This window comes from Lates calcarifer, linkage group LG10, assembly GCF_001640805.2.
Source record: "Lates calcarifer isolate ASB-BC8 linkage group LG10, TLL_Latcal_v3, whole genome shotgun sequence".
NCBI lineage: Eukaryota > Metazoa > Chordata > Actinopteri > Centropomidae > Lates > Lates calcarifer.
Genome location: NC_066842.1, coordinates 6,301,144 through 6,325,019, shown reverse-complemented (window position 1 = coordinate 6,325,019; position 23,876 = coordinate 6,301,144). Strand labels below are relative to the sequence as shown.

Genomic DNA, 23,876 nt, shown 5'->3' with positions numbered 1-23,876 from the left:
AGTGTTAGCCAATAAAAGTGCTCCTAAAAAAAAAAAAAAAAAACCCAGTGGAGTTAACCCTTCTTCTGCCAATCAAAACAGAAGATCTGTAGAATGACCTGCACAACCAGTTCATGACATGTAATCACTGACCTAATGGTATGTTAATCCAGGAATTGTTCAGGTTTCTAAGATGCCTACAGGATGTAAAAACAAATGTCCTTTCACTGATTGAAACATACAATATTACTATTTGTCAGCAATAGTAGTTAGTACAACCATGTGGGACTAAAAATAAAAATAAAAAAACAAAAATTTGTGAACTAATAAATAGCAACTCTAATAAACTGCCTTGGTTGCACAGAATCTAATTTTTCAGATGGATCTAAATGCTCCAGCACTTTGCAGGAGCACTGATTTGAAAAAAACGCTACAACTATATATAAATCTAGAGGGACCTTGCAGTTGATAAGAATCAGACTAACTACTTAAAAACGCTTCCTTTCCCTTTTATTCACTTTCCATAAGCACACTCTTTCTGTAGATAATGTCACATTTCCCCCTTCACCACCAAAGGAAGCTTAGGCATCAAGGGAGAGGTTTAGCTATTTTCTGTTTTTGGGTCAACTCAAAAAACTATTTGGCAATACCTGAAATAAACAGTGGAGTAACGATGTAACCTACAGTGCTGCCAATAAACCAAGTGAATAAATTAGTTACTGATTGACAAGCTCACAGTAAATGCTCTAAACAGCAGGGTCACAAAGGAATGTTTGTAAAAGACAGTTGTAAAGAAAATAAGGCAAACTAGACCAAAGGTGAGATGTTTGAAAGTGTTGCGATTTATTTAATATGATTTGCTTAAAGTGTGATTTCACATAAGCTTGTACTATATGTTGTGCGTTACATAGTATGTGAATGTGTCCAGTCATATTAACATAATAAAACTGCAGTTATTTTTGGTATCAAATATAAGTGAATAGATTTTACTGCAAAAAGTTGATCAGTATTTTAATAATGGAACAGATGTTCCCTGATGTTCACTGCTCAGTAAAAACAAGAGAAATATCTTCACTGCTGGCACCAGGCTTGACGACTAAATTTGGGATTGACCAATGCTGGAAAGCCATCTGGTTATTTTACTACATTTTAAAAGCTTAGTTAATATCTCATTTTTATATATATTTGACTTTTCCTTCATCCCTTGTGTGAACTGAGAGAGACCTCATTTGCTCTGACTAATGCTTTGTGGATTTTGGCATTAAACTTTTGGGTAACATGCACTAGGTAATCTCCAATTTAAACAGCACACCCTAATATATCCTATCCCATATTAACAGTAAAACTAGCACATACTTAATACTTGTACCACTTGTTATTAAGTGAGAGAGGAGACAGGAACTTCTGGAAGAAAGAAAGAGATGACTAGAGCTGAAGCTTGAGGAAGAGAGAAAAGCAGGGAAGCTAGAAAAGAGACAGAATGGGGCCGAGCTCTTGACAGGATGGAGGAGTGAAATATTTAAGAGTTCACAGTGCTTTGGGCTCAAAGGAGAAAATGTGGAAGGAAAGCATGGAACAGAAGCAAAAATCACACAAAACAGGGAAAGTAATTGTGTAAAGCCAACCACCAGAAGGTATGGATAATATGAGGGTGGGAGAAAGGAGAAGTAACAGATAAGGGCAGTGTAAAGAGAGCATCAAAATGTAAGAGATCAGGTGAGACAATGAACAAGAGCATCTGAACAAGTCGTACATGAGCTAAACTGTAGGAGTGATGCCTCTCAGTACACAATTTCCAGGGCACTATTCCTACTAATCATGCTGGTGGGTGTGGGATGCAGGGGCCAGTAAGGAAACACTGTAGAGATAACTTGTGTGAGGTGAAGAGCATTTACTTATAGTGGAAGGTTTCATATTACAAAAGAACTTTTTATTTTTCTTGCTGTCCAATAGTCAAATTTACTAATAACATTTTTTTAATGTACTATCATTAGTCAGTTTGCATCATATATTTGCATGTTTGATAGGAAATTACTATTTCTATGAGTCTGATGATTCATTATTGAATCACCTACCATGGAACTGTCGTTTTCCTACATTTGCAAGTGCAAAGGTTGATATTTTTAACACTAGGCTTAATGCATTCTAGATCAAATCATGTACTTGGTATTTTCCTGTTGTCAACAAACAGTAATGGTGTAAATACTGTGCTAAACAAATGATTGACACTAAATAGATTGGGGATGTTTTCAGGGTGTATTATCCAGCCTGCTGTCTAAGTGATTAGTACTTCACATTATTATCAGTGCTTTCAGTCTACAGCTTTCCTGATGAATGAGTTTTTGTTTGGCTACTGCAGCATCCATTTGACTGATTACAATCTTTGAGTGAAATAGCAGTAAAACACTTCTTCACTTCTTTACTTCTTAGGCAAAAACAAGTCACATTCAGCACAAACAAGCTTGTCATTTAGAACAGAAAAAAAGATATATCCAACACCTAGGCTATCTTTATGTGACACCATAACTCAGGAAATTTACCTCAAGAAACACAAAGAGAAACAGGAGGTCAAAGACAAGTCATGAACTCATCATGCCAGAATACAGCAACTACACTAGCAGGTAGACTGATGCCTGTGTGTGAAGCTAAAGGGAATATGCAATTTAAAGCAGTGATTAATAGAGTAGTTGTTGATCCCACTACTGTTGAAGACTTGTAACACATTGAGGTCCACTCCCGAAGGGAGAGACACTAAGCACAGAGCCTGCTGTTCAGGTAATAGATGACATTAAGGAAGAGACCACACAGACTGTATAGCTCATGCATTCGGCTGGGCAAGTGGGCGAGCAGACATGCCAAATTAAGATCAAACACCTCTAGAATCTGTGATGAAGGATCTGTGCGATCAGAAGAGAAACAACCCTGGCACTTTGGAGGAGCAGTTGGCAAAGGTTGAGCATCTTCATTTTAAGCTGGGCCCCATGAGTGCTCTGAAGGGAATGGATGTGGGTAATGGTAACACGGGCATTGCATGCAAGATCATTCATTAGACCAGCAGGAGCTGATGTGGGCAGAACATGTGTGAACTCATTTGATTGATTACTAAGAATTCCACTACAAGTCTTCAAGACAAAGGCACATTAAAAACAGTTTGTGTAAAAGTAACATTAATCTCACAGCTGTTTAAAGTATCATTAACCTGTTCAAAATTCCTGTGAAATTATACATGGGTTGGGTGGAAATGGTGGACTTCTCCTCTAAGATTTATCTGTTTATGAGCCTTCAATAGCAGCATAAATGCATCCTGTCTAAAGGCCATAATCCCACAGGTCTTACAGCTACACCATGCACATATACATACCTATTAAATGATAATGACTGTTTTTAATTATCATCAACCCTTATTAATTACACAAAGACATATACACTGTTGTCTACATTTGAGACTGTTCGATCTGTTTGAGATGGAGTCCTCTGCAATATGGATTTAGTTTAATAGCTTTATGTTTTTTAAATCTCAGAAATGTGATCAAAATCTAAACAACATTTATCTTTATGTTATATTATCAACTGTGTAAATGCCAGTTTTAAACAGAATCTGTACTATGAAGTATTAGTGTTACAGTTATTCTGGTCACTGGGGCAGCTTTCAATTTACTGGTATCAAAATGGTAAATAAAACCTCAGAAAATCTTGAACAAATACCTCAAGTCCTTGCTGATGAGATCAGCTCCAGTGTTGTGGGAGGGTGGTGTTTGCCCTGGGCTCAAAGGTCTGGATTCTTTGCTCTCATTAGGTGTCAGCTGTGAAGTTTCTCTGCACTCCTCTACTCGTAGTTCTCCTTCTCCGTCACCAGAGGTGCTGCCACTGTCTGGTTTGTAGGTGAAGATGATGGTTGGCTTCTGTGTGGGATCCTCTGGTTTAGCCTCAGTGAACCAGTGATGGTGTTGGATTGGTGGCGGTGGGAGAATGTGAATGACTGTTCCATCAAGCCCAACCAGCTTGCCTTTCTCCTTCTCTCTCTCCACCTTCTCTCTCTGCTCATCCTCATCTTTCCGCCGACGGAAAAAGCTCTTGAAGGAGATCCAGCGTTTGGGTTTGGAGCTTTCTGCTGAAATACGTCTCCCCTCTCCACCTGGACTTCCGTCACCTTCACTGGGTCGTAAAGGAGAACTGGAGGCAGAGCTCTTGGTCCAGTTGCTGAAATGTCTCTGGAGGATATTTGAAGCATGGTACGGGGATGATGTAGATCTTGGTGGGGGGAAGGGGGCATTGGGCTCAGAGCGTGGGCTGGAAAGTGGAACAGCAGCAGAGGCACTCTGGGATTTAGACAAAACTTTTGAAGGTGTGTCCTTCTTGGGTTTAGAAAGACAACCATCAGTTGTGGAAAAGAGCGACTTGGGTCGGGTGAGCGTCTCCTTCATGGCATCAGGTGGGAGAGCATACAGCTCCTCAGAACTGAAAGTGTTGCCTTGTGCTGAGGGTGACTCTGGAGGAGACGGGGGAGGCTGAATGGAGGCCACAATCTGTGAAAGTACAGCACTGGCCTCTTCCCTGTGGCTAACCACTGCCCCAGAAGACAAAGATAAGTCTGCATCATCATCTTTACTGCAAGTAGCATCTCCACTTGTCTTGCAAGTGCGTGTAACAGCATTGGCAGTAGGGCTGGTTTTAGGTAGGTTTGCAGTAATGGCAAGAATGGCAGGGGAATTTGTTGATGTAGTGGGAGAGAGGGCCCCAACCATGGAGCTCATCACAGTGTTTGTCACAGTGTTAGAGTCTGTAGTGGTTCTAGGTTGTAAATTTGGTGCTTTTGACACTGCTTCAGGTAGAGCCTTTGTCTCTTCTAAAGAGGCTCTCTCTGATGTGCCTCTCCCAGAAATAGTTTTCTCTGTTGAGGAGGACTGGACGCTCTCAGAGGACCCAATCTCTTCATAAGTATGGCTGGCTACCCTACCACCTACCCCTTTTGGCTGTGGGAGTTCCCCACTGAGACCCAAGAAGCTCTTATACACAGCTAGGTTGTCATATGCACTTGGATTGATAACAATAGGTACCTTAACTGCATTCTTGGAGCTGCGGGCATAGGCTGGCTCATCTCGAATAATAATAGGAAAAGGAGGCATGCCTGCGTTATTGAAACTGTTGAACTTGATTTCTGATAAGTTGGGGGATTTCACAGGTACAGTTCGAGAGGAGGACAGCCCAGCAATGGGAGAAGTGGGAGCTGACTTGTGGCTGCAGTGTTGTGCAGGGATGGAGGGGCAAGGAGTGCTCCCAACCCCCAGATCCACTTTGGGTATTTTTTGGCGGGGACTTGTGCTTGATGTCCACACTTCTTGATAACGTATGCTCCCTGATTTCTTTCGGGGGGTACCCGACAGAGCAACAGATGTGGGTGATGTTGGCATCACAGGAGAAGATGGAGAGATAGGGGAGATTGGAGACAGGGGCTGACCTAAAGGAGTGCGACAGAATGATGTAGGGCTGGAAGGCATTGACAGGTTTTTGGGTTTTGGAGTAGAGTCAGGTATTTGTTCTTCTTTATTAGCCATGGATGCTGATACATCCACTACAGTGTAAGGCTTACAGATCAGTGATTTTTCCAAATTCACTACACGGTATGGTTTTGCTTGTTCCTCTGTGGGACTAAAACTAATAGTGACTGGCTGACCTGGGAGAGCCTGGGGCATTGGCATGCCTTCTCTGCCATCCTGATCTTCTAATCTAATGGCCAGGACAGCTTTGTGTGTTTCAGTCACCTTGAGTGGACTCAGTGCTCTGTGGACAGGCTCCTTTTGTTGAGGAGAAGTGCAGGGAACAGGTGCCTTAGGTGAGGTGGGAGAATGTAGGCCATTTCGAAGAGCAGGGGCAGCACTGCTCCCACTGCTGGAAGTTGTTCGAGAATCCTCTGGTAGTGATGATGATGATTCTGGAGAAGTAGTAGACTCTGAATTTGACAGGAAACCACTGCCTTGCATATCATGAGGCCCATACGGAAGAAGACCTCCACTGGAGTCCATGGAGGGATACCCATTTAGGATTTCATCATAGCTATCATCATAATCCACTGCACAAATCCGCTGTAGTGAGCGGTTGCGAAGTGGCACTGTATTCCACTTTTTCCCTGCAGCAAAGGGCACTGGAGACAATGTGGCAGCACGGAAATTTGCAAATCGCGGTTGGCCTCGCATACGGATCTCCATGGCTAGTAACTCTTCATCGCTTTCATCCCAGCTCTCATGTTCATCATCATCCCTTTCAGTCTCTTCCTCCTCATCCTCATCTTCCTCATCATCTTCACCCTCACTGGAAAACTCTGGATAACAAAAGCGACCCCCCTCTGTGCTGATGATCTCTGCGCTGTCGCTAAGTGATACCCGTTTTTGAGCAGTGCCACTGCCACCACTACTGCTGCTTCCCATGGCCAGACAGCTTGAGGCTGGAAGGCCTCTTTCCAAGGACCGTTGGTATGAGCTACTGATTCGTCCCCAAAACATGTCCTTGGAGCCTGAAAGGGGCGTGGGGCTAGTGCCAGGACCTAACCCAGCAATCTCCTTTAGCACATCTGTCAGTCCACTGTTGTTGTTATTTCCACTAGGGGTCCTTGGGATAAGTTGTCCATAACCCTCAATCTCCTCACTGCCATCCTCTCCTTCGTTGTTATTGCTGGGCCCACCAGGCCTCTTACGGTTCAGTCCATTGCGATTCCAGACGGTGAAGGCAGACGTTTTGCCCTGTTCTATTACATTTGGTGGTCGCTGCAGGTTGCCACCTGAATCTAGTCCTGCAGAGGAGCAGGGCAGCATCATGGTAGGCTTAACAGCAATGGTTGGCTTCTTAGCCACTGGTGGACGGAAGTGTCCTGATCGGGCCGACCCACTGCCAGCCCTCTGGGAGTTGTTAGTAAGGTTAGGGTTGGCTCTGGCCCCAGCAGGGGGTGGATTCTGTTGCTGAGTTGTTGGCAGCCTCTGCTCAGAGGGAGGCTTCCCTCCACTACTCTGAGCCAGACAGTGCAGACTTTTAGGTTTAAAGCAGTTCTTGCACTCGCCTGGTTTCCACACGTGTTCGGTGAAGGTACTACAGGCAGACATGGCTGCTGGTCCAGTAAGGCAGCCTACTGGGTCAGTGGACAGGAAACCCCTCCATGAAGCTACAGGCTACAGGAACCAACTGTAGTACAGCAAAGATGAACACTGCTAAAGCCTCAAACCTGGGGGATACCGGACCTGAAAAAGAAAAAGAGAACAGAAAATAATGAAATTATGTGTTTTTTATGTTTAATTGTTGTCACTTTAATTTAAAACACAAATTTAAAAAGTAAAAAATACTTCACTTAAACCAACTGCACACAGGAGTTAGAAAACTTACAAAATTATGTACAAGCGAGACCAAAGTACTGACCCAGCCAAGGAAAATCAGATCCCATACAATTACACTTATCACACACATAGCTGATTTGAAGTAATGAGGGTAGGGAGCAAACAGAGGGAAGCTGAAAAATGAACTTTGTGAGGCAGAGAATGAATTAAGAAGCCAGTGCTACATTGTCTCCATTAGGTGGCAAACTTTCTCCACTTAGCAACCACTCTATCCTACGGGCCAGTGATCTCTCTCCCCCTACCCCACAACTGGACCTGTTAAAATTGAAAAGCAGAGACGCAGAAGTGAAGAGGATTAAGAGAGATTATTTCTGAATTGCTGTCCTGTGTTGTAGTTGGCTGTTTCAGCCAGGCTTAGGTGAGATAGAGGTACTGATATTGTCACTGACTCAAAACCTCAAACTCCTAAATCCTATGAACTAGAGCAGTTACATAGAAAATGGAAACCAAAAGTGCTTCAGCTGGGTTCACATGTGCAAAAATCTGACGAATGGCATGGAGGCACAGTTTATCAGGCTCTTATATTTACAGTGATGTCTGAAAGTAGAAGAACAGTGAAACATTTTTGTAGTTTTGACTCTGTCAGCTAGACAATTGGGAAAGTGTTGTGGAGGCTTACATCTGTACTGGATGAACAGTGTAAGACGAAGATAAGAAGCTATTCTTATAGATTATTGATTCTAAACATAAAGACAATGCAATGATTTATTTAGGGCCAGACAGTGGATTAATGTTAACAGTCAGTTGCTGAAGACCAGACTGAAGGAACAACAACAAGGCTGCAAGTTTTCAACCAACAATATTATATGATATAACCGACTTGTTTTCCATGGAAACTAAATAATTAATATTTTGTTTCTAATTTCATTTAATGAGTGAATCCGCCTAAACACAAAAGAAATCGGTTTAAAAATAAAATAACAAAGACTGACATTTTAAAACCTGGGCACAAACATTCTCTCAGGTTATCGGCACCAGTGCATACATATCAGACGCATCCTGTTTTCGCAGCCCACCAGGTCACACTTTGTAGCATTAGGAAGCCACATCCTTTTGTTTTTTTCTAATTATGCAGCAGAAAAGTACCTTATTTTAAATCCAGTCTGTCACACAGCCCATGCCCCTTTGGATAAAATTTGTGGGTGCAACAGTCATTCAGTTATTTGCTGTTGAATAAATGCACAAATATAATTGTGACTACTCCCATCTAAATATATTCAAAGAAGATACGTTGGTTTCAAACCTTACTTAAAAACACTTCTTAATTTGGTTAAGCTCCACTTCAGTGCAAATCATGACTCTAATGTAGGCAGAAAGACAAAGGAAAATCCACTATTAAAATTAGTTTTATCCCAACTGACCAATGTACATTCTCACAATTACATAACGAGCTCTTGAATACATTAACATCAAATCCATGGATAATAGGAGGTGTGCTGCTCAAAGAATCAATTAAAATCAAACCATTACATGCACACCTGTTTAATATCACACAGGAATCAGCATGTTACATAACCTGGTTAGTTATTTCTACAAATGAAGCCTGCTCTGGGCAAGTCTTTCAAGGCCAGAATGATATTTTCAGACAAAAGGCACGACTTTAAGATTAATGCAATAAAATACTGAAAAGCTTGAATGTGGATAGTAATAAAATGGGGTCAGAATTAAATAGCATAAAGAGGAAATGTAAATAAAAGGGCTAGTTGCTAAAACTTTACATAGGAAAATACAGTAGTTGGTTTTTTTATTGCTCCTATTGCCTTCAAATGCATGCATAATCTCTTCAAATGGGCAGTACATGGGAAAGAAAATGATTAAGGAGCTTTTATGGGAGGTTATAATATATATCTAGAGCAGCAACGATTAGTTGATTAATTGATTAATTGATCAGTCTATTGTCAATCAGCAACTATTTTAATTATCAAATAACTGTTTTAGTAATATCCAAGGAAAAGTGACAGCCATTTGCTGCAGTTTCCAGCTTTTCAAATGTAAGGGTTTGATGCTTCTCTTTGTCATACATGAGAGCAAAGTGAATACTGGGTTTTGGACTATAATGATTGGTTCAGTCAGATAAAACAAAACATCTGAAGATGTCACCTTGGGGTGTGGGAAATCATAAACAGGCATTTTCATATTTTCTGTTTTATAGTCAAAACAAGGAAAGAAAAAGATAAATTGAGAAAATAATAGGCAGATTGCTTGATAATGAAAATAATTGTTGGTTGCAGCCCAATGATCATCTATTGTATAAAACAAATGAAGTCAAAAGACACAGATCTCATGAGACCTATCAATAGTTTAGAGATCGCTCCCTCAGCCAGCAAAACCTGATTAAGTGATTTTTGCTAAAGCAATATTCTATCTATTGGATGGGATGAGATAGCTCATTCAGCTCTGTTTGACATGTAAAGCCTGCCAAAGGATTATTATACTCAGCTTGAATACATTATTGGATAGGGTGTACTTCAGAGGAGATAACCCATACACACAGGGTGAGATATTGCAGGGTGAAGTTAACTCTTACTCATCCTTTGACTTTGGATGATGATAAATCAAAATGAGCAAATAATGACCACACAAACCCTACGTAATGACTTCCTGAAGGACCTAACATAACATAACTTACAATGTGCAACAGAATGTGTGGTGATTCTCTGCTTTTATGAGCGACCTAGGCGTGTGTTTTATCAAATAAAGCTAAGGCTATGACTCACCATACAGCAGGGCTGATATTGACAGGGACGGGTGAATCAGTTTTTTCATTCATCTAACAAGGTCATGGGTGTCAGATCCTGTACGGAAGGATGTTCCCATGACAACCCTCTGCCCTGGGCCAGACGCAATAAAACAGGAACTCCTGAATCAAACTGTGCTGACCAAGTTGTGATGGGTGGGGGGGAAGATTTATCCTGTTATACCGCATCCTCACAGGAAACAAAGACTGTAATTCAAACAACATTATTCGAAACCTGCTGGCGCTGTGACACGTAAGCACTGTGTGCGTCTGTGGCTAACTTTTAAAACTGCACAGACAACCAAGAAAATTCCAATATGTGTCTGTGGAATGTCTGTAACAGTTGAGAGTTGTAGGTAGCATCCAAAATCATTTTCTCAGCTCTGTGCGCTTGTCCTCCTTGAAACAAGGAGGCAAAGACAAATTTAAGACTTTGTTTTTTACAGCTGTAATGCAGCTGTTGCACAAGAAATCAAAAACTGGACAGCAGAAAAAGGCATAAAACAAGTGGTATTAGCATGGATAGTTCAGTAATTTTTTCTCACATTGAGAAAAAGCTGAGTTGAACTGCTTCCATGGGATCTACACCACACAGAGTTTTTTTGTAATTCCATTATTTCTTTCCTGACAAACAGGCAGGGGGAACCATTTTCTTTTGAAATCAAGATAAAGCCTCCTTATTGTGTTTACTTTCTTCAAAGCAGCTAGATGGAATTATGAAAAGCAGCTCCTGGGGTGCATTCTAATAAGATAATTCAGTTTTCCAGGCCTTTGTGTTTCTGATCATACATCTGAGAATCAAGAAATATTTGATATCCAATATACACATGCTAAACCACTAACAGCAACCTACAGTGGTGGATCTGACAGTATACTTTTTCTGTTGTTGTTTTGACTTCAGTTTTCCCTCTTTCCACAGGGGGGACTGATATGACACTATGTCCACCGGCAAGCAAACTAACTTACATTTTAGTTTCTCATTAAGCTGAAGGCAAAAAGTAGTGCCATGTTGTTACTGACAAGACCCCAGAACATCTAATCTGGGATGACAGATATGCCTTGGGGACAGCAGCAATCCCATCTGCCCAACAGTCCAATATTTTTAGTTCACACAGTACGAGGCATATCATTAAAATATGACTCCAGACACCAAACAGAGAGAGGGGGGAAACCTTTTTGAAACAAGCACTCTCTCTTGCCTCTTGCTTATGTAATCATCTTTGTCGTTAGTGTTAGAACATGAAAATTCTATCTGTGGTTGCAATATAAGTGTTCCTACTCATGGCCATCAGCCAAATAACAGACTGCTATTTTTGTGTTACTTTCATTATGTAACAGCTATTACACAACAACAATTGAAATTAGATGAATTACAATACAGCAAATCGGTTTCAATACCCCCAAGAACAACACAAAACATTTTCAGAATTACTGGATGGATGTGTTGCATAGACATGAAAATCAAACACATATATAAAAGATTTTTTTCTCCTTGGGATTGTTCTAAATATTGACAGTGCCTGTTTGGTCCAGTCTTTGCATGTGTCCACAGTGACACTGCAACATCTTTCATTAGAAAGATATGAAGCAGCACTAAGACACCAGCCACAGGCAATTGTTGGAAAACTGGTTGCCAGCATTAACCACAAAACACCATTAATACTGGACGTAAACATTTTACATTACATATTATTTCTTCAAACTCTGGGAACACATAAAAAACAAGCGAACCATAATTGGTCTTGATCAGTGAAACATTCTTATTGCTGTCTGCTTAATTATTCTCCTCAGTCTTGTTTTTGTTTATCACTGACTTGCCTGTCATGAATATTTAATGAGGCTAAGGCATCAGTGTCGATAATTTAAATGGATCCCTTATGTATAAAGACTGATGACTGTCTGAGGTAAAGGAATGACTGCTCCACATCAAAGATGCAATTATATCCTATAAAATGAGATTGATTAGTGCTTGGAGAGATGAAAAGGAAACAATCAACATAAAGCAGAGACATCTACTGTGATTCCCATATGCTGAAACATTTCTGTAGAAGTTGTGGCGAGATTTGGTTTTAGTTACACACTCTTGATTTTAGTGTTTAACTCCCCTATTTGTCCTCAGTACACCTTGAGACAGGGGTAGAAGACCACACATGACTGCTCTGCTAGGAGTGAGTAGATCTAATTAGGTTATAGCCTTATTTTGATTGTTATATTTACATGAATTTAAAGTGATAATAACAGACAATCTGGTTTATTGATTTGATTTTTCATTGGAAATCTCAAGGAAGTACTTAGAACAAAATATTTCATTAGGAAATTTCAACTAGCAGTTTAAGCTGTAGTGTGGAGCTGGGAAACCCATCACAGACTGTGGATCAGAACAGCGTATGTTTATGGGAACAAGTCAATCACAAGAACAGCTAAAGCCTATTTTCTGTATTCACTGTGCATAACTCTGTGTCCCTCTGTGCTAGTTATTTTGTTTTGTAAATGGTCAATTACACGTGTCAACATACTGTTCTCTGCTTCGCAGATTAGATTGTCTGAAACCATCTGGCAACACACATTATAGCCCCAATTCATATGATTGTAATCTGATCATTAGGGGCCAGACAAGTTTAGATTGCCTGCCAGTCCCAATGAAGATCAGAAACACACACTGATTCTGAGTTCTTTTTACAAGTATATGATACAATAATTTATTTTTGGATGATTCTTTAAAATAATTATTAGAGAAACCAATAAATTATGACTGAAGCACATGTTTTCCCCCCACAACTTAAAATGTTACTTACTATATGCCAATTTGAAAATCAAAATTAAATCTTTACAAATGAAATGAAAACACATAATGAAAGGCCTGAAAAACAAAAATTGCACTGTATGTTGAGGTGAGAGGTGCAATAATTGCATTTTAACATTTAGCACACAGCAACAGTGCAGCCCTAAATACAAGGGCTGAACAGGGAATTGAGTGCTTGTTTTTGAGTGTATGTATGGACTTTGTAATGGTATGAGAAAGCCTGCCATTAGAAAGTCCATACGTCCAGTAGGAAACATGTTGATTAAATATTAATTAACATTAGAGAAGTGAGCGTGACTTTTTGTATTTGACACAAATAGCATTCAGCAACACTCAGATCTGCTGTCTGTGTGCCAGTACTGACAGGGAATAGACATTAAAATTAAAAGAAACAGCTCTGTCTGGAGCATGTAGCTGTAAAAGGTGAAAGGTCAGGTTACAGATGCCTCATTTCAGAGGCTGCATTATCCCTGTTGTTAACCTCAGCTGCTCCCCAGTCTATCCTACTCTCCTCACTTTACAGATTCTCTTCCTTTATTGTATTGAGGCTCTTCTTTCTCATCTTTGTTTCTTCCTACTCCATTCTCTCCCTTTCAAAGTTTTTCTTTGTTGTTTGTGTTTTCCCCTCTGGCTCAAAATTTCCCCACTCTCTTCTCTCTCTATCTCCTTGTCCATACCCACTCACTTTTTCATTCGGGTTGTTTTTTGGAGCTTTTTCTCACTTTTGCTCTCTCCTCTGAGATATGTAAATATGCCTCTCTTCTCCTTTTCAAAAAACACTTTTAGAACTGTCAGACTTAAAATTTTGCAAACCACCACCACCAAAACTCAAACTAAAAGGTGACCACACACAAATAATCAATAAAACCATTTTACCAAGTGCTGACCAGAAAAAACAGTCACTTGCAGTGTGGCTTTCTTTAATATAAATCTGTCCTGAGTTCGAAAATAAACACGCACAAATAAAATACAAAAAACTAATTATAAATATATACTGTAAATCATTTATTTGTCCACATATTCACTCAGCAAGCTTTGTTGCTGTTTGTCTGTTGCTCTTCCTGTCCACATGTCAAAGTGTTTAAGACCAAGTTGTTGAACTGTAAATTGCTACCGATGGTTAGGCCAGCACCTTGCAGAGTAGCTGCCATCACTGAATGAGCATGTGTGTGAATGAGAAGCAAACACTAAAGTGCATTGGATAAAAGCACTATATAAATGTAGTCCAGTCCAGCCATAAATTATACTGATTTTTGTAACTGTTCCCATGGAACTTTTGCGCAAATTTACGTGTCTGATGCACCTGTATTTCTTAAGTTGTGATTTTATTATGGCTGCAACTAATGAGAATTTTCATTGTCATCATTTTATTTCATCATATAAAATGTTGGAAAATGTGACATTCAAATTGCTTGTTTGTGGCCACATATGACAAAAAAAGAACCAAATTCTCAAAAATTAAGAGGCAAGAATCTGAGAATTTGTGGCATATTTGTTGGAAATTGTAAGGATTAATTAATTATCCAAAGAGCTGCCAATTAATTTTCTGTCAATCCAATGACTGTTTCACCTCTAGATTAAATGATATGTAAAGTGATTATTTCATTATTTTGTCCACATTACAAAACTTATTTCACCTGTGTTTTCAGTGGAAGTGAGTGTTCCCATATGTCAAAGATTTTGTGGGTAGGCCACAGGAAGATATAAAGAAATCTTACAGCTGTATGAAGACAGCTGAGGCCACTGCCCTGCTGAGTGTGTACAACACCAAAAAAAAAAAAAAAAAAAAAACCACACACACACACCACACACACACACACAGGCACACACACAGATCCATGCGTCTATGCATGATTCAATTCCATATTACCACTAAAATGCTCAAAGTCCAGTGGTGCCTCTTGTGGCTTTCTGTCAATGACAAAAATCTGAAAACAACAGACCAGTCACACAGATGAAAAACACCACAAACCAACAAAGCTTTGCCTCATTAAAAACTAAGACAGTCAAATATGATGGGAAGTCTGAGGGTGGGTTTCTGTTTCTGCGACTGCGTTTGCAGAGTTAGCCGTTCAGATGAGATGCAGTGTTAGCCATCGATCTGTGACCATCTGTTCCTGATTTGATAGCAGCAAACTGTCTGGTTTTGTGCCAGGCGAGATATCACACAACACCTGCTGCTTGGTGCCATGACCACCAAGACACAAGCCCCATGGGAGTGCCAAGTGAGACCCAGATTTGTACTGGGATAAGAATAACTTCTGAAGAGCGACTAGTGGGATAGAAATTGATTTACTGAAAGCTACCCTTGTGAGACTCATGCATAAAATATTTCCCTCTGTGTGTGACTTTCTAAAAATAAATAGTTCAAGAAATCAGTTTAGTATGCAGCAAATTAGCCCCAATCTTGCAACAAGGTGAATGCAATCAGAGTGCAATAGACAGATCCTCTCAGCGTGACAACTACTTCACCATTTAACCCCCAGCAGTCACACATTAAAGGAAAATAAGAGGGCAAGTTGTCAAGAATTTTTTTTTTTCAATATGGATCTCTGTATCCCAGCCCAGTTTAACTGGAGTCAAATAAATGCACCCACTGGGAATTTTAGATTGGTATACATGACTAAGATTGTCCTACGTTTTGAAATAAATATTTCTCCTTGAATACATAATTACAAATAATAGATTTCTAAAACAAAGAAAACATCAAAGTGCCTTTGCTTAAATTTCTAATGTAATCCATAACGATTACACAAAGGGAAGTCTTTGAATATCAACAGCCTATTTTTTTAACCTCCATACCTACACCACCCTTTCATCTTTTTCATTCATCCTATACACCTGAGGCCTCCCTCATCACTTCCCCCATCAGTTATAGCTCAGTGAACTGACATGCCAGAGAAATACTCATTCTGAGGGAGATAAAGCATTTGGGACCTGTCAGAGACAGACTGCCACGATGTCACTGTGCATTTAGCATCCAGTACATTTCAGCCAGAAAACAGAATCACTACCCCAATCTCATCTGTACCCCCGTTTCCACCTGGGTAAAAATTGATCCCGACTCAGGCAGACCGGTGACTGGCTGTTTGACTTGCTAGATGGAGAGAAGGGAAATCGATCATGCTGTCTGTAGGTATGTGTCACAAATGTGTGCTTGTGTGTGAGTGGTGAGAGCATTTGACTGTAAGGGACAGAGTGAGAGAGAAACATGGTGGGGACAGGAAAAAAGTAACTGCTTTGCATCTTTAATGAGCAATTTAATACTCTGTTTTAGCTTCACACACCCACGGAACCATCAAAACTGCACGGAAACCCAGTCTACTATTCTATTACTATTGCCAGTCTTAATCAAATGCTCTCAAGGCCCCATATCTTTGCAAACTACAACTCTTAACCCTCCACATTGCACACAAGTGTCTTTTAAATTTAGATGTGGGCAATGGGAGGTTCTGGGGCATGGAGTACCAGACAACATCACAGAGTTTCTTATTTCATTTTACTTTCAAATATTTATTTGTTTGTTTATAAAAGGATTAGAATGTTCTGGGAAAAAGGTAAAAAAACTACTGTTGCAATAGATAATAGACCATGGATGTATTATGAGAGCTATTATTAGGTCTCATAATACACCCATGCATTGGACTTGGACCAGGAAGTGACTTACATACTTACATAGCGACTACATACTGTTCAACTAATTAACTCAAATTTTGTGTTAAATTACTGTAATGTGGAGATTCTCTACAAGAGCCAGTTTGGTCAGTTCGGGACATTTGTATGTGTACAACTAACATCTTTTGCAGTTGGTAGTTATAAGTGCAAAAAGGTTTGGTTTCAGATGTACAGAATCCTGAGGAAATGCTGTGAGCCTGAACACCAGGCAAGTACTGTCACAGTCATGAGCAGGGTCTTTAGTCCAGCGTATGGACATTCACAGACTAAGAAAGTAACACAGTGACCTTTTATGATTCTGTGATACCACAGCAATGTGGTGTTTCCAGACAGTTTTCTTAATGCCAACATAGTCTCACATTTCAGTAGTACACTTAGAAAGCAACAGTGCAGTTGTATCGACACCAGTTTTGCACCATAGAGAAGCACAAACTCATATGTATGGAGAAATTTAAGTTTCATATGAGATTTCTGAGATATAGGTGTCACTGAACAGAGGAGACTAGGTGAAACAAAGAGAGAACACACAACAAAAAAGGAAACAGGGACCACTGAAGAGAATGAGAGATGGAGAGATTGGGATGTAAAGAAGTGAGGCATCAAAACCAGACAGAAGGCTCACGTTGAAATTTCAAATCAGGTTCTACCACACTCACCTCTCCACAGAGAGCCAATGTTTTTCCCCTGAGTAAAGTCAGTATGCTGAGGACAGAAGCTCATTTCCCACCCAGAGCACGTTCACAGAGAGGGAGTAGGAGCTCGCTGAGCCTGGAACATAATAGTGGAATAACTGAGGCTGAAAGCTGAAGCCATGAGGAGATGGGATATGGGATTTTCTGCCATTTTATGGCAGAGGGCTTGAACGATAAGACAGCCATGGCAGTGGGACAGACAAGAGCAGAATAGATATCAAATAGGGAACGAACTGCAGTGCAAGAAGCCGGGCGGTGGGAGAAAGCTGTGTACTCAGTTGTTTGTTAAGACAACAGTAATCCAGTTTATGTCATCACAAGTTCTTTAAAAACAATCTGCCATCATTTTTCTCACTGTATTACATGAAAAGCTTTCAAGATGTTATTTGGGATAGAAGGGAAATCAGTCAAGCACCACATACTCCATTACTGTTAGTGACACACCAGTTAACCAATGTCACTTTCTGTCACACTTCATGCTACAGCCTACATGCTATTTATGAATCTATGGTATGTTTAGTAAAACCTGAGTGTAACTATTTTAGCACACAGAGAAGGTGTTTGTGTGAGTTATTAGAAATCATCCCATTTGATCATTTCCTCACTGTTTGCACAGACCCATCTGTTTACAAGCTTAATGTAAAAAGAATACATATCCCATTATTATTTCAGTTTCATACTAAATATGCCAGTTCATGCTTTTTCAACAGTTTGTGTTTTCAGTTCACTTGAGTACATACTTTCCTTGCAGGATGAAAACAATGTTGAGAAACATACAGTGATACATTAAAATGGGTGTACATGTGGGAGAAAAACAAAAACAAGAAGTCACTCCGGATGAATCTCTGCCAAATAAATGTTAAATAATGTAAATATGAACCATAGTTTGACCAGTACTGGAATTTTTAAGTGGAGTTTCGGTAAATCAGATATGTGTATATCGGCGCATGGGCTTTCTTTATACACAAACATATTTGATCCCCTGAAGTTGGTTTTTGTTTGTAAAGACTTGAATTGCAATTTACTTATCAGACATAAACTAAGGTGATAAAGGGTCATATATCAATGTGGTTAATTTATAGGTCTGACCTGATTTGTGTTAATCACGTACCACTCTATCCCTTACCTATCTCATATATGTGTAAATCATTTCACCTAGACATTGTAGGGCATATTATACACAGCCACAGCTGGGAGTACTGCCAGTACAACTACAGGCTCTGAGCAGTTCAGTGCAGCACTTTGGTGAAGGGCACTCCGACAGTAAATGAAGTGCAGGCTGCACTTATTGCCTCCTTCCCTCAGATTTTCTAAGCTCATCCAGGGATTTAAAGTGATGACCTTCAAACATTTCCCCCAGCCATTCAGGCAATATCACCTCAAAGTATAGTTAGTGGGTGCCATTGACTAATCTCTTCACTTAGTTGTGGATGCTGATGGTGCGTAACGTAAAGTCTCTTTCAGCTTAAACTGTCTTTAGTTGAAAAAAGTCTGAATGCAGTACAGGATGAGTAATGTCGAACAACATTACCTGCGGTATGTGACAATGACAGATTTGGCAAAATCTTCCCCAGACGTGTGTGAGGGAATGATTGAGTGTGTGTGTGTGTGTGTGTGTACACATGAGTGTGGGCACATGCCAACCAGCTTTCAATTTCAGGAGCAAATCCACTCCAAGTCATTGCTGACTGGTTCCACATAATTCTCAATTTCGAACTAAATTTCAGCTTGTATCCACAGAGGGATGCTGCCAAAATGATTCCACTGTATGTCACTCCAGTTTCAAGGAGTTTTTCCACAAGTATGCCTCTCATTGGCTCCTCAATTTAATTTGTAAAATCAACTATTTAGCAGACATATAATATGTTCTCTCGTTTATGAGTAAAGCCCAGTTCAATGGACTGAAAAAACATTCTCTTTAAATTAAATTGAAAAGTCCTCTCTGCTTAGTAACTCTGCTTTTTCTTCATTGAGACAGACCGTATGAAAGCTGAAAGGGACACATCCTTCAAAGGACCCAGACTGAGGCTTTAAAGGGAAGATAGCAAGATTGAGATATCATACTGTTTTATCTGTCTTTTAAGTGTTGAAAGTTAGCAATAAAGTGAACATCTTTTAGCTATAGTAGCTGAAATAAACACTTATTCTACAAATAACAGCCTCTAGCTCATAGTAAATGGAGGAGCGCCAGGGTAGCATCACCAATTAGAGATATCAGGTTTTGTTTACGATCTTTATGAGAGGGATGCTCACAAGTATTGACTGAACCAAGGCTAGAGGAATAAAAGATGGATTCTCACAGTGAGTGGAGAATCCCATTAAAAAGATGTAAGTTCCATAGCATAGATAAATGTCCAACCATTACAAGCAGCAAGTTTCCAATTAAGATTTATTAGCCAAAGAGATTCATGAGTTTCTTGAGTTCACTAACTTGGTTACACACTGATGTGTAAATCATACCATTAAAGTTTACGTGACCTGCACAGAATACTGAGGAGAGACAAATAGCCTGGAACAAAACATGAGCAGCTCAGACGCGGCTAAGTAAAACAAAGCTCCAGCTACAGACTTTACTATGAGAGCTATGTACCAACAAATGAATAGAACTGAGTGACATGGTATGTAATCTTCAGAATTTCCCTAGAGATACTTTCCCAATCCAAACAAGTCAGCGAGCTGACAACACACAGACCACCCCAGGGAGCTAGACAAGAGAAAGGAAGTGAGAGGAGACACAGAGGACAGACAACTTTATCCACATCATTTCAGCTGCCAATTTTTCATAGCTGGTTCTGAGTATTAGCAGAAAAGTCAAAGTCTTATGAGAACATGTCTGACTCTCGCATACTATATAACCATACTGTCAATCTTGATGAATCTTTAAATGTGATAGTCAAGAAACAATCCTACTGTAGTTACTACAGATGGTTAAACTCTTTATATAAATCTCCAGAAGAAAGCTACTGTAAATCTTAAAAACAATAACAAAGTAACAGCTTTGAAAAGTAAAAATCCTAGGTCCAAACCATCCACTCCCATCATGTGACCATAAATGAGAGAGAAAATTCAGAGAGAGAGATGTCAAGAGAGACAGGAAAACCCCACTTTAGTAGATGTAATTTCCAGGAAAAATATCATAGCCAATACAGTATGATTCAAGGCACATGGGGAAAAGTTTTGTCATCTGTGAGTAAATGATTGTTGTGACCATGTTTGTACTTGCAGTTTTCATTCTGATGTAGCAACACAGCTCACTTGAACCCCCTAGAAGATCATTAGATTGTCCGTGGTAAAGACTGGGGGACTACTGATGGTAGGGAAACGTAAATACTATACTACACTACAATGATACATAAAAGGGAAAATGAAATGGGTAAGAAGTGGTTTTCGCTGTGGATTGGTCTTTACAGTGTTCATGCTCCATCTAGGGCTCATCAATATTGATGAAACACGAGCTGGACTGAGTGTAATGGACTGAATCCACCATGATGTACTAAGTGGCTAGATGGCTGGGTCTGTGTGTATGAAGGGTAGGGGGTTGTGTGCGTTTGAGTGTATTATAGCTGGCTGTCACTGTTTTGTATGCACAGAAGGGTTCTGGGCCCTGTAGGTAAATCAAGTTCATTGGACAGTCACAAAGCCTTTAAAATATGACAAAATGACAAATAATTTGCATAAGCATGGCATGTGTCATTAACAAGTAACTAAAAATGCTATAACTTACTGATGCAGTTTAGAACAGCCAGGTAAAGTACAACAGATTTCTCCTTTGTGAGACCAATTTCTGTACTTGGTAATGTCATCAACTGAGTGCCCAGGTGTTGGCCAAAACCAAAAGGTAATGCATCTGTGTCACTAACAATCAATGAGCTTCAAGTCCCAACTGTAATTTCTTTCCTGCCAATGAAACACTCTCTTCTACTTTATGTTTGGAGGGAAAACAGCTCTTGTGGGTGTAGATGCTGTTTTTGGGCTCTATTCCTGGAACAGGAGAAATACCTAGCTGCTTAAGATGCACTATCTATCATAACCAAATCATAATCAAACTCCTCACTTCAGTTACTTGCAATCAGAGAACACACTTTAAGTGCAACACTTACTATTCTCCTCTGCGGATCCTTCAAGCCTCATGTCTTCCCAGAGTAAACAGACTAAAATCATGGACTGTACGAGAACTTTTAGTAGTAGTGTTGACAGACAGCGATGAGTAATGTGACAACCAAACGGCCTCATTATAAGCTCACCTCCCGTGACTGGTTCACTGACAGATTTGACTTGGAACAAGCAATGCAAAACCAGATGACACTTTTTTTTTCAAGCCACCCTCTCTGAAGCATCATCCTCTAAAACGGCAGACATAAATGCTCTGTAGATGATATCTATTTCTATGTTAGCTGTAAATATCAGGTTTCAACTTGTATCCCAAAAGTTAATGTTTTGTGATTGAAGCATGTCCATACATTTAGGAATTTATGTTGGAGAAACATAGAACATCTCATTTTCCTCATCTATTTTAACCCTTAAACCAAGAGCAACGTAAGAAAAATCTCCTGAGGGGCAGTCAGAAGGCACACTTTGTTAAATAATTTGTTATTTACCTCAATATGTTGTTTCTCAAAATACTTCATGCAAACAAGAAGGTGAAATGCATTATTAAAATTCATGCATTATAATCACTATATAATTTTATTGGTTTGCAACTACACTGTATGGGCAACCATGGCTTTAAGTGCCAAGAGTGTCTGCTGAGGTAAGAAGTATCATATTCATGTATGCAAGTGAACCAGAAGGAGTTTGAGTATCAGAAACTCAATGACAAAAGTTGAGTGAGGGAGAGAAAAACTAAAAAAAAAAGAGGAGAAAGGAAAAAAAGAAAGCAACAACATTCCAGTGCAGTGTTTGGTATTGTGCAAGCTCTGGGAGAGTTGTTGCAGTCTAGCCTGGGAAAGAGCCAGTGCAGATCTCTGGGGAGACCAACCCGCTGGCCTGCAGACAAACACCAGCAGAGAGTGGCAGAGCAGACACAGCCAGATGTGTGGGAGTGCATAATACACACAAAAACAACACACAGATCTATAGACACATACACAAAACTCTCCACAAAGATGCAAATACAGAGTTTTTCCACAAACAACTATCGGTAAAAAATGACACCTTCTTAAAGCAAAATACATTATGTAATATCAGTGAAATTTTTGGGTATCATAACACCTGTGCTTTTTGTGCTTTATAAAACTTTAAAGTAACAAAAGACAAGTGTCTGAGAAAAGCTGCAATACCAGCAAGTACCAGATAAATACAAATGTATAATATATGGTAGCTCCACATTCATAAGAATGATTGTTAACCTTTTGATTGTTGATTGTTAACCCTTCTTTCAGTATAAAATTATTGGATATCTATGTAAACTAACGGCGGTGACTGATGTCATTAAACATGTGCCAAGGAAACTAACAAGGCTGCTTCTGCAGAGCTAACATACCACTCACACAAATGTATATGTGCATAACTTGTACCTGATCACATAAATTCTGAACAGGAACAAAATGTTCCTTGTATTCAAGGAAAAAACCACTGTGTGCTGCCTCAGTGTTGACAAATTCCTTGTTAGTGGAGCAGGTAAAATTGTGCAATATGATAATCAAAGATTAGAGGCTGTGTCCTTTTTAATTTTTCAGAGAGCAATTTGTGTAAGGGAAAAAAAAAACATTTCAACTATCCAAAGTCATGTGCAAACTCTATAGTATGATATTTTTCCTCCCTTAATAACTGTACTCTACAATTCCCCAGCGATGGTAAAACTATAGAGGGCACAAAAAGAAGCTTTTAACATAAACCGCAAAGAAAACAGTCGGGAGGAGGATGGTAGAACAGATCTGGAGTCTGCTCAGTGTGAAACCCACAGGCGTTTTGCTTGCTCTGGTCAAACATGAGCCACGCTTCTTTGGCCATGTTTAATAACTTACTGTATGCAATGCAAAGCTGCAAAGGCAGAAAAAGACATTTGTAACACGTCCATTCGCTTCTGTGTTAATGGGCTGGTCATATGAAAAGGAGGAAATGCATAAAGATTTAATCTTTCATTACTTGCACACAACTGCAGCACTGTAGCAGGTCTGTATTAATGTACTATCCGGCTGTAGAGCTATAAATAACAAGCATGTCATCATGAGATTTTTTTTCTCTCTAACACAGCTTTCTCTTTTCTCTGTTTCTCACCCACAGTGCCACACCAACACACACATACTCTCTCTTTCACACATGTGCGCACACATACGCTCATTTACTCTCACTCTCTCTGTTTCACTCACTCATACTCTCCACACTCTGGTGTAAAACTGACACAGCGATTAGCCAGGGGCGGGATGGTGATGACTGTGGAGAGCTCATGAAGGTTTTCTCTCCCTGCTGACTAACATCCTCCCTGCCTTCACCTGCTCCCCCCCAGAGGAACACAGGCTTGTTTGGCACCAGGAAACATCGAGGGTAGCATCACGCTGAGAGCTGGATATTCCTGGGATGCCAGTGGGGGTGCAGTGAAAAGCAACCAGTTGGGATCACAGAAAATTCTTTTGGCTTCAGGACTGTAATATCACACTTACACACAC

The 23,876-nt window shown here is 39.9% G+C and overlaps 1 protein-coding gene across 7 annotated transcripts in view; it reads right to left on the bottom strand.

Moving 5' to 3' along the window:
* Positions 1–23,876, bottom strand: part of peak1 (pseudopodium-enriched atypical kinase 1) — a 97,118-nt gene that overhangs the window by 19,424 nt on the left and 53,818 nt on the right. For all 7 annotated transcript variants that reach the window (XM_018675899.2, XM_018675903.2, XM_018675905.2 and 4 more), the window contains one exon: positions 3,685–7,208. In XM_018675899.2, coding sequence (XP_018531415.1) covers positions 3,685–7,073 — 3,389 coding nt within the window. In that variant the 5' untranslated portion in view covers positions 7,074–7,208. The remainder of the gene's footprint in view (positions 1–3,684; positions 7,209–23,876) is intronic.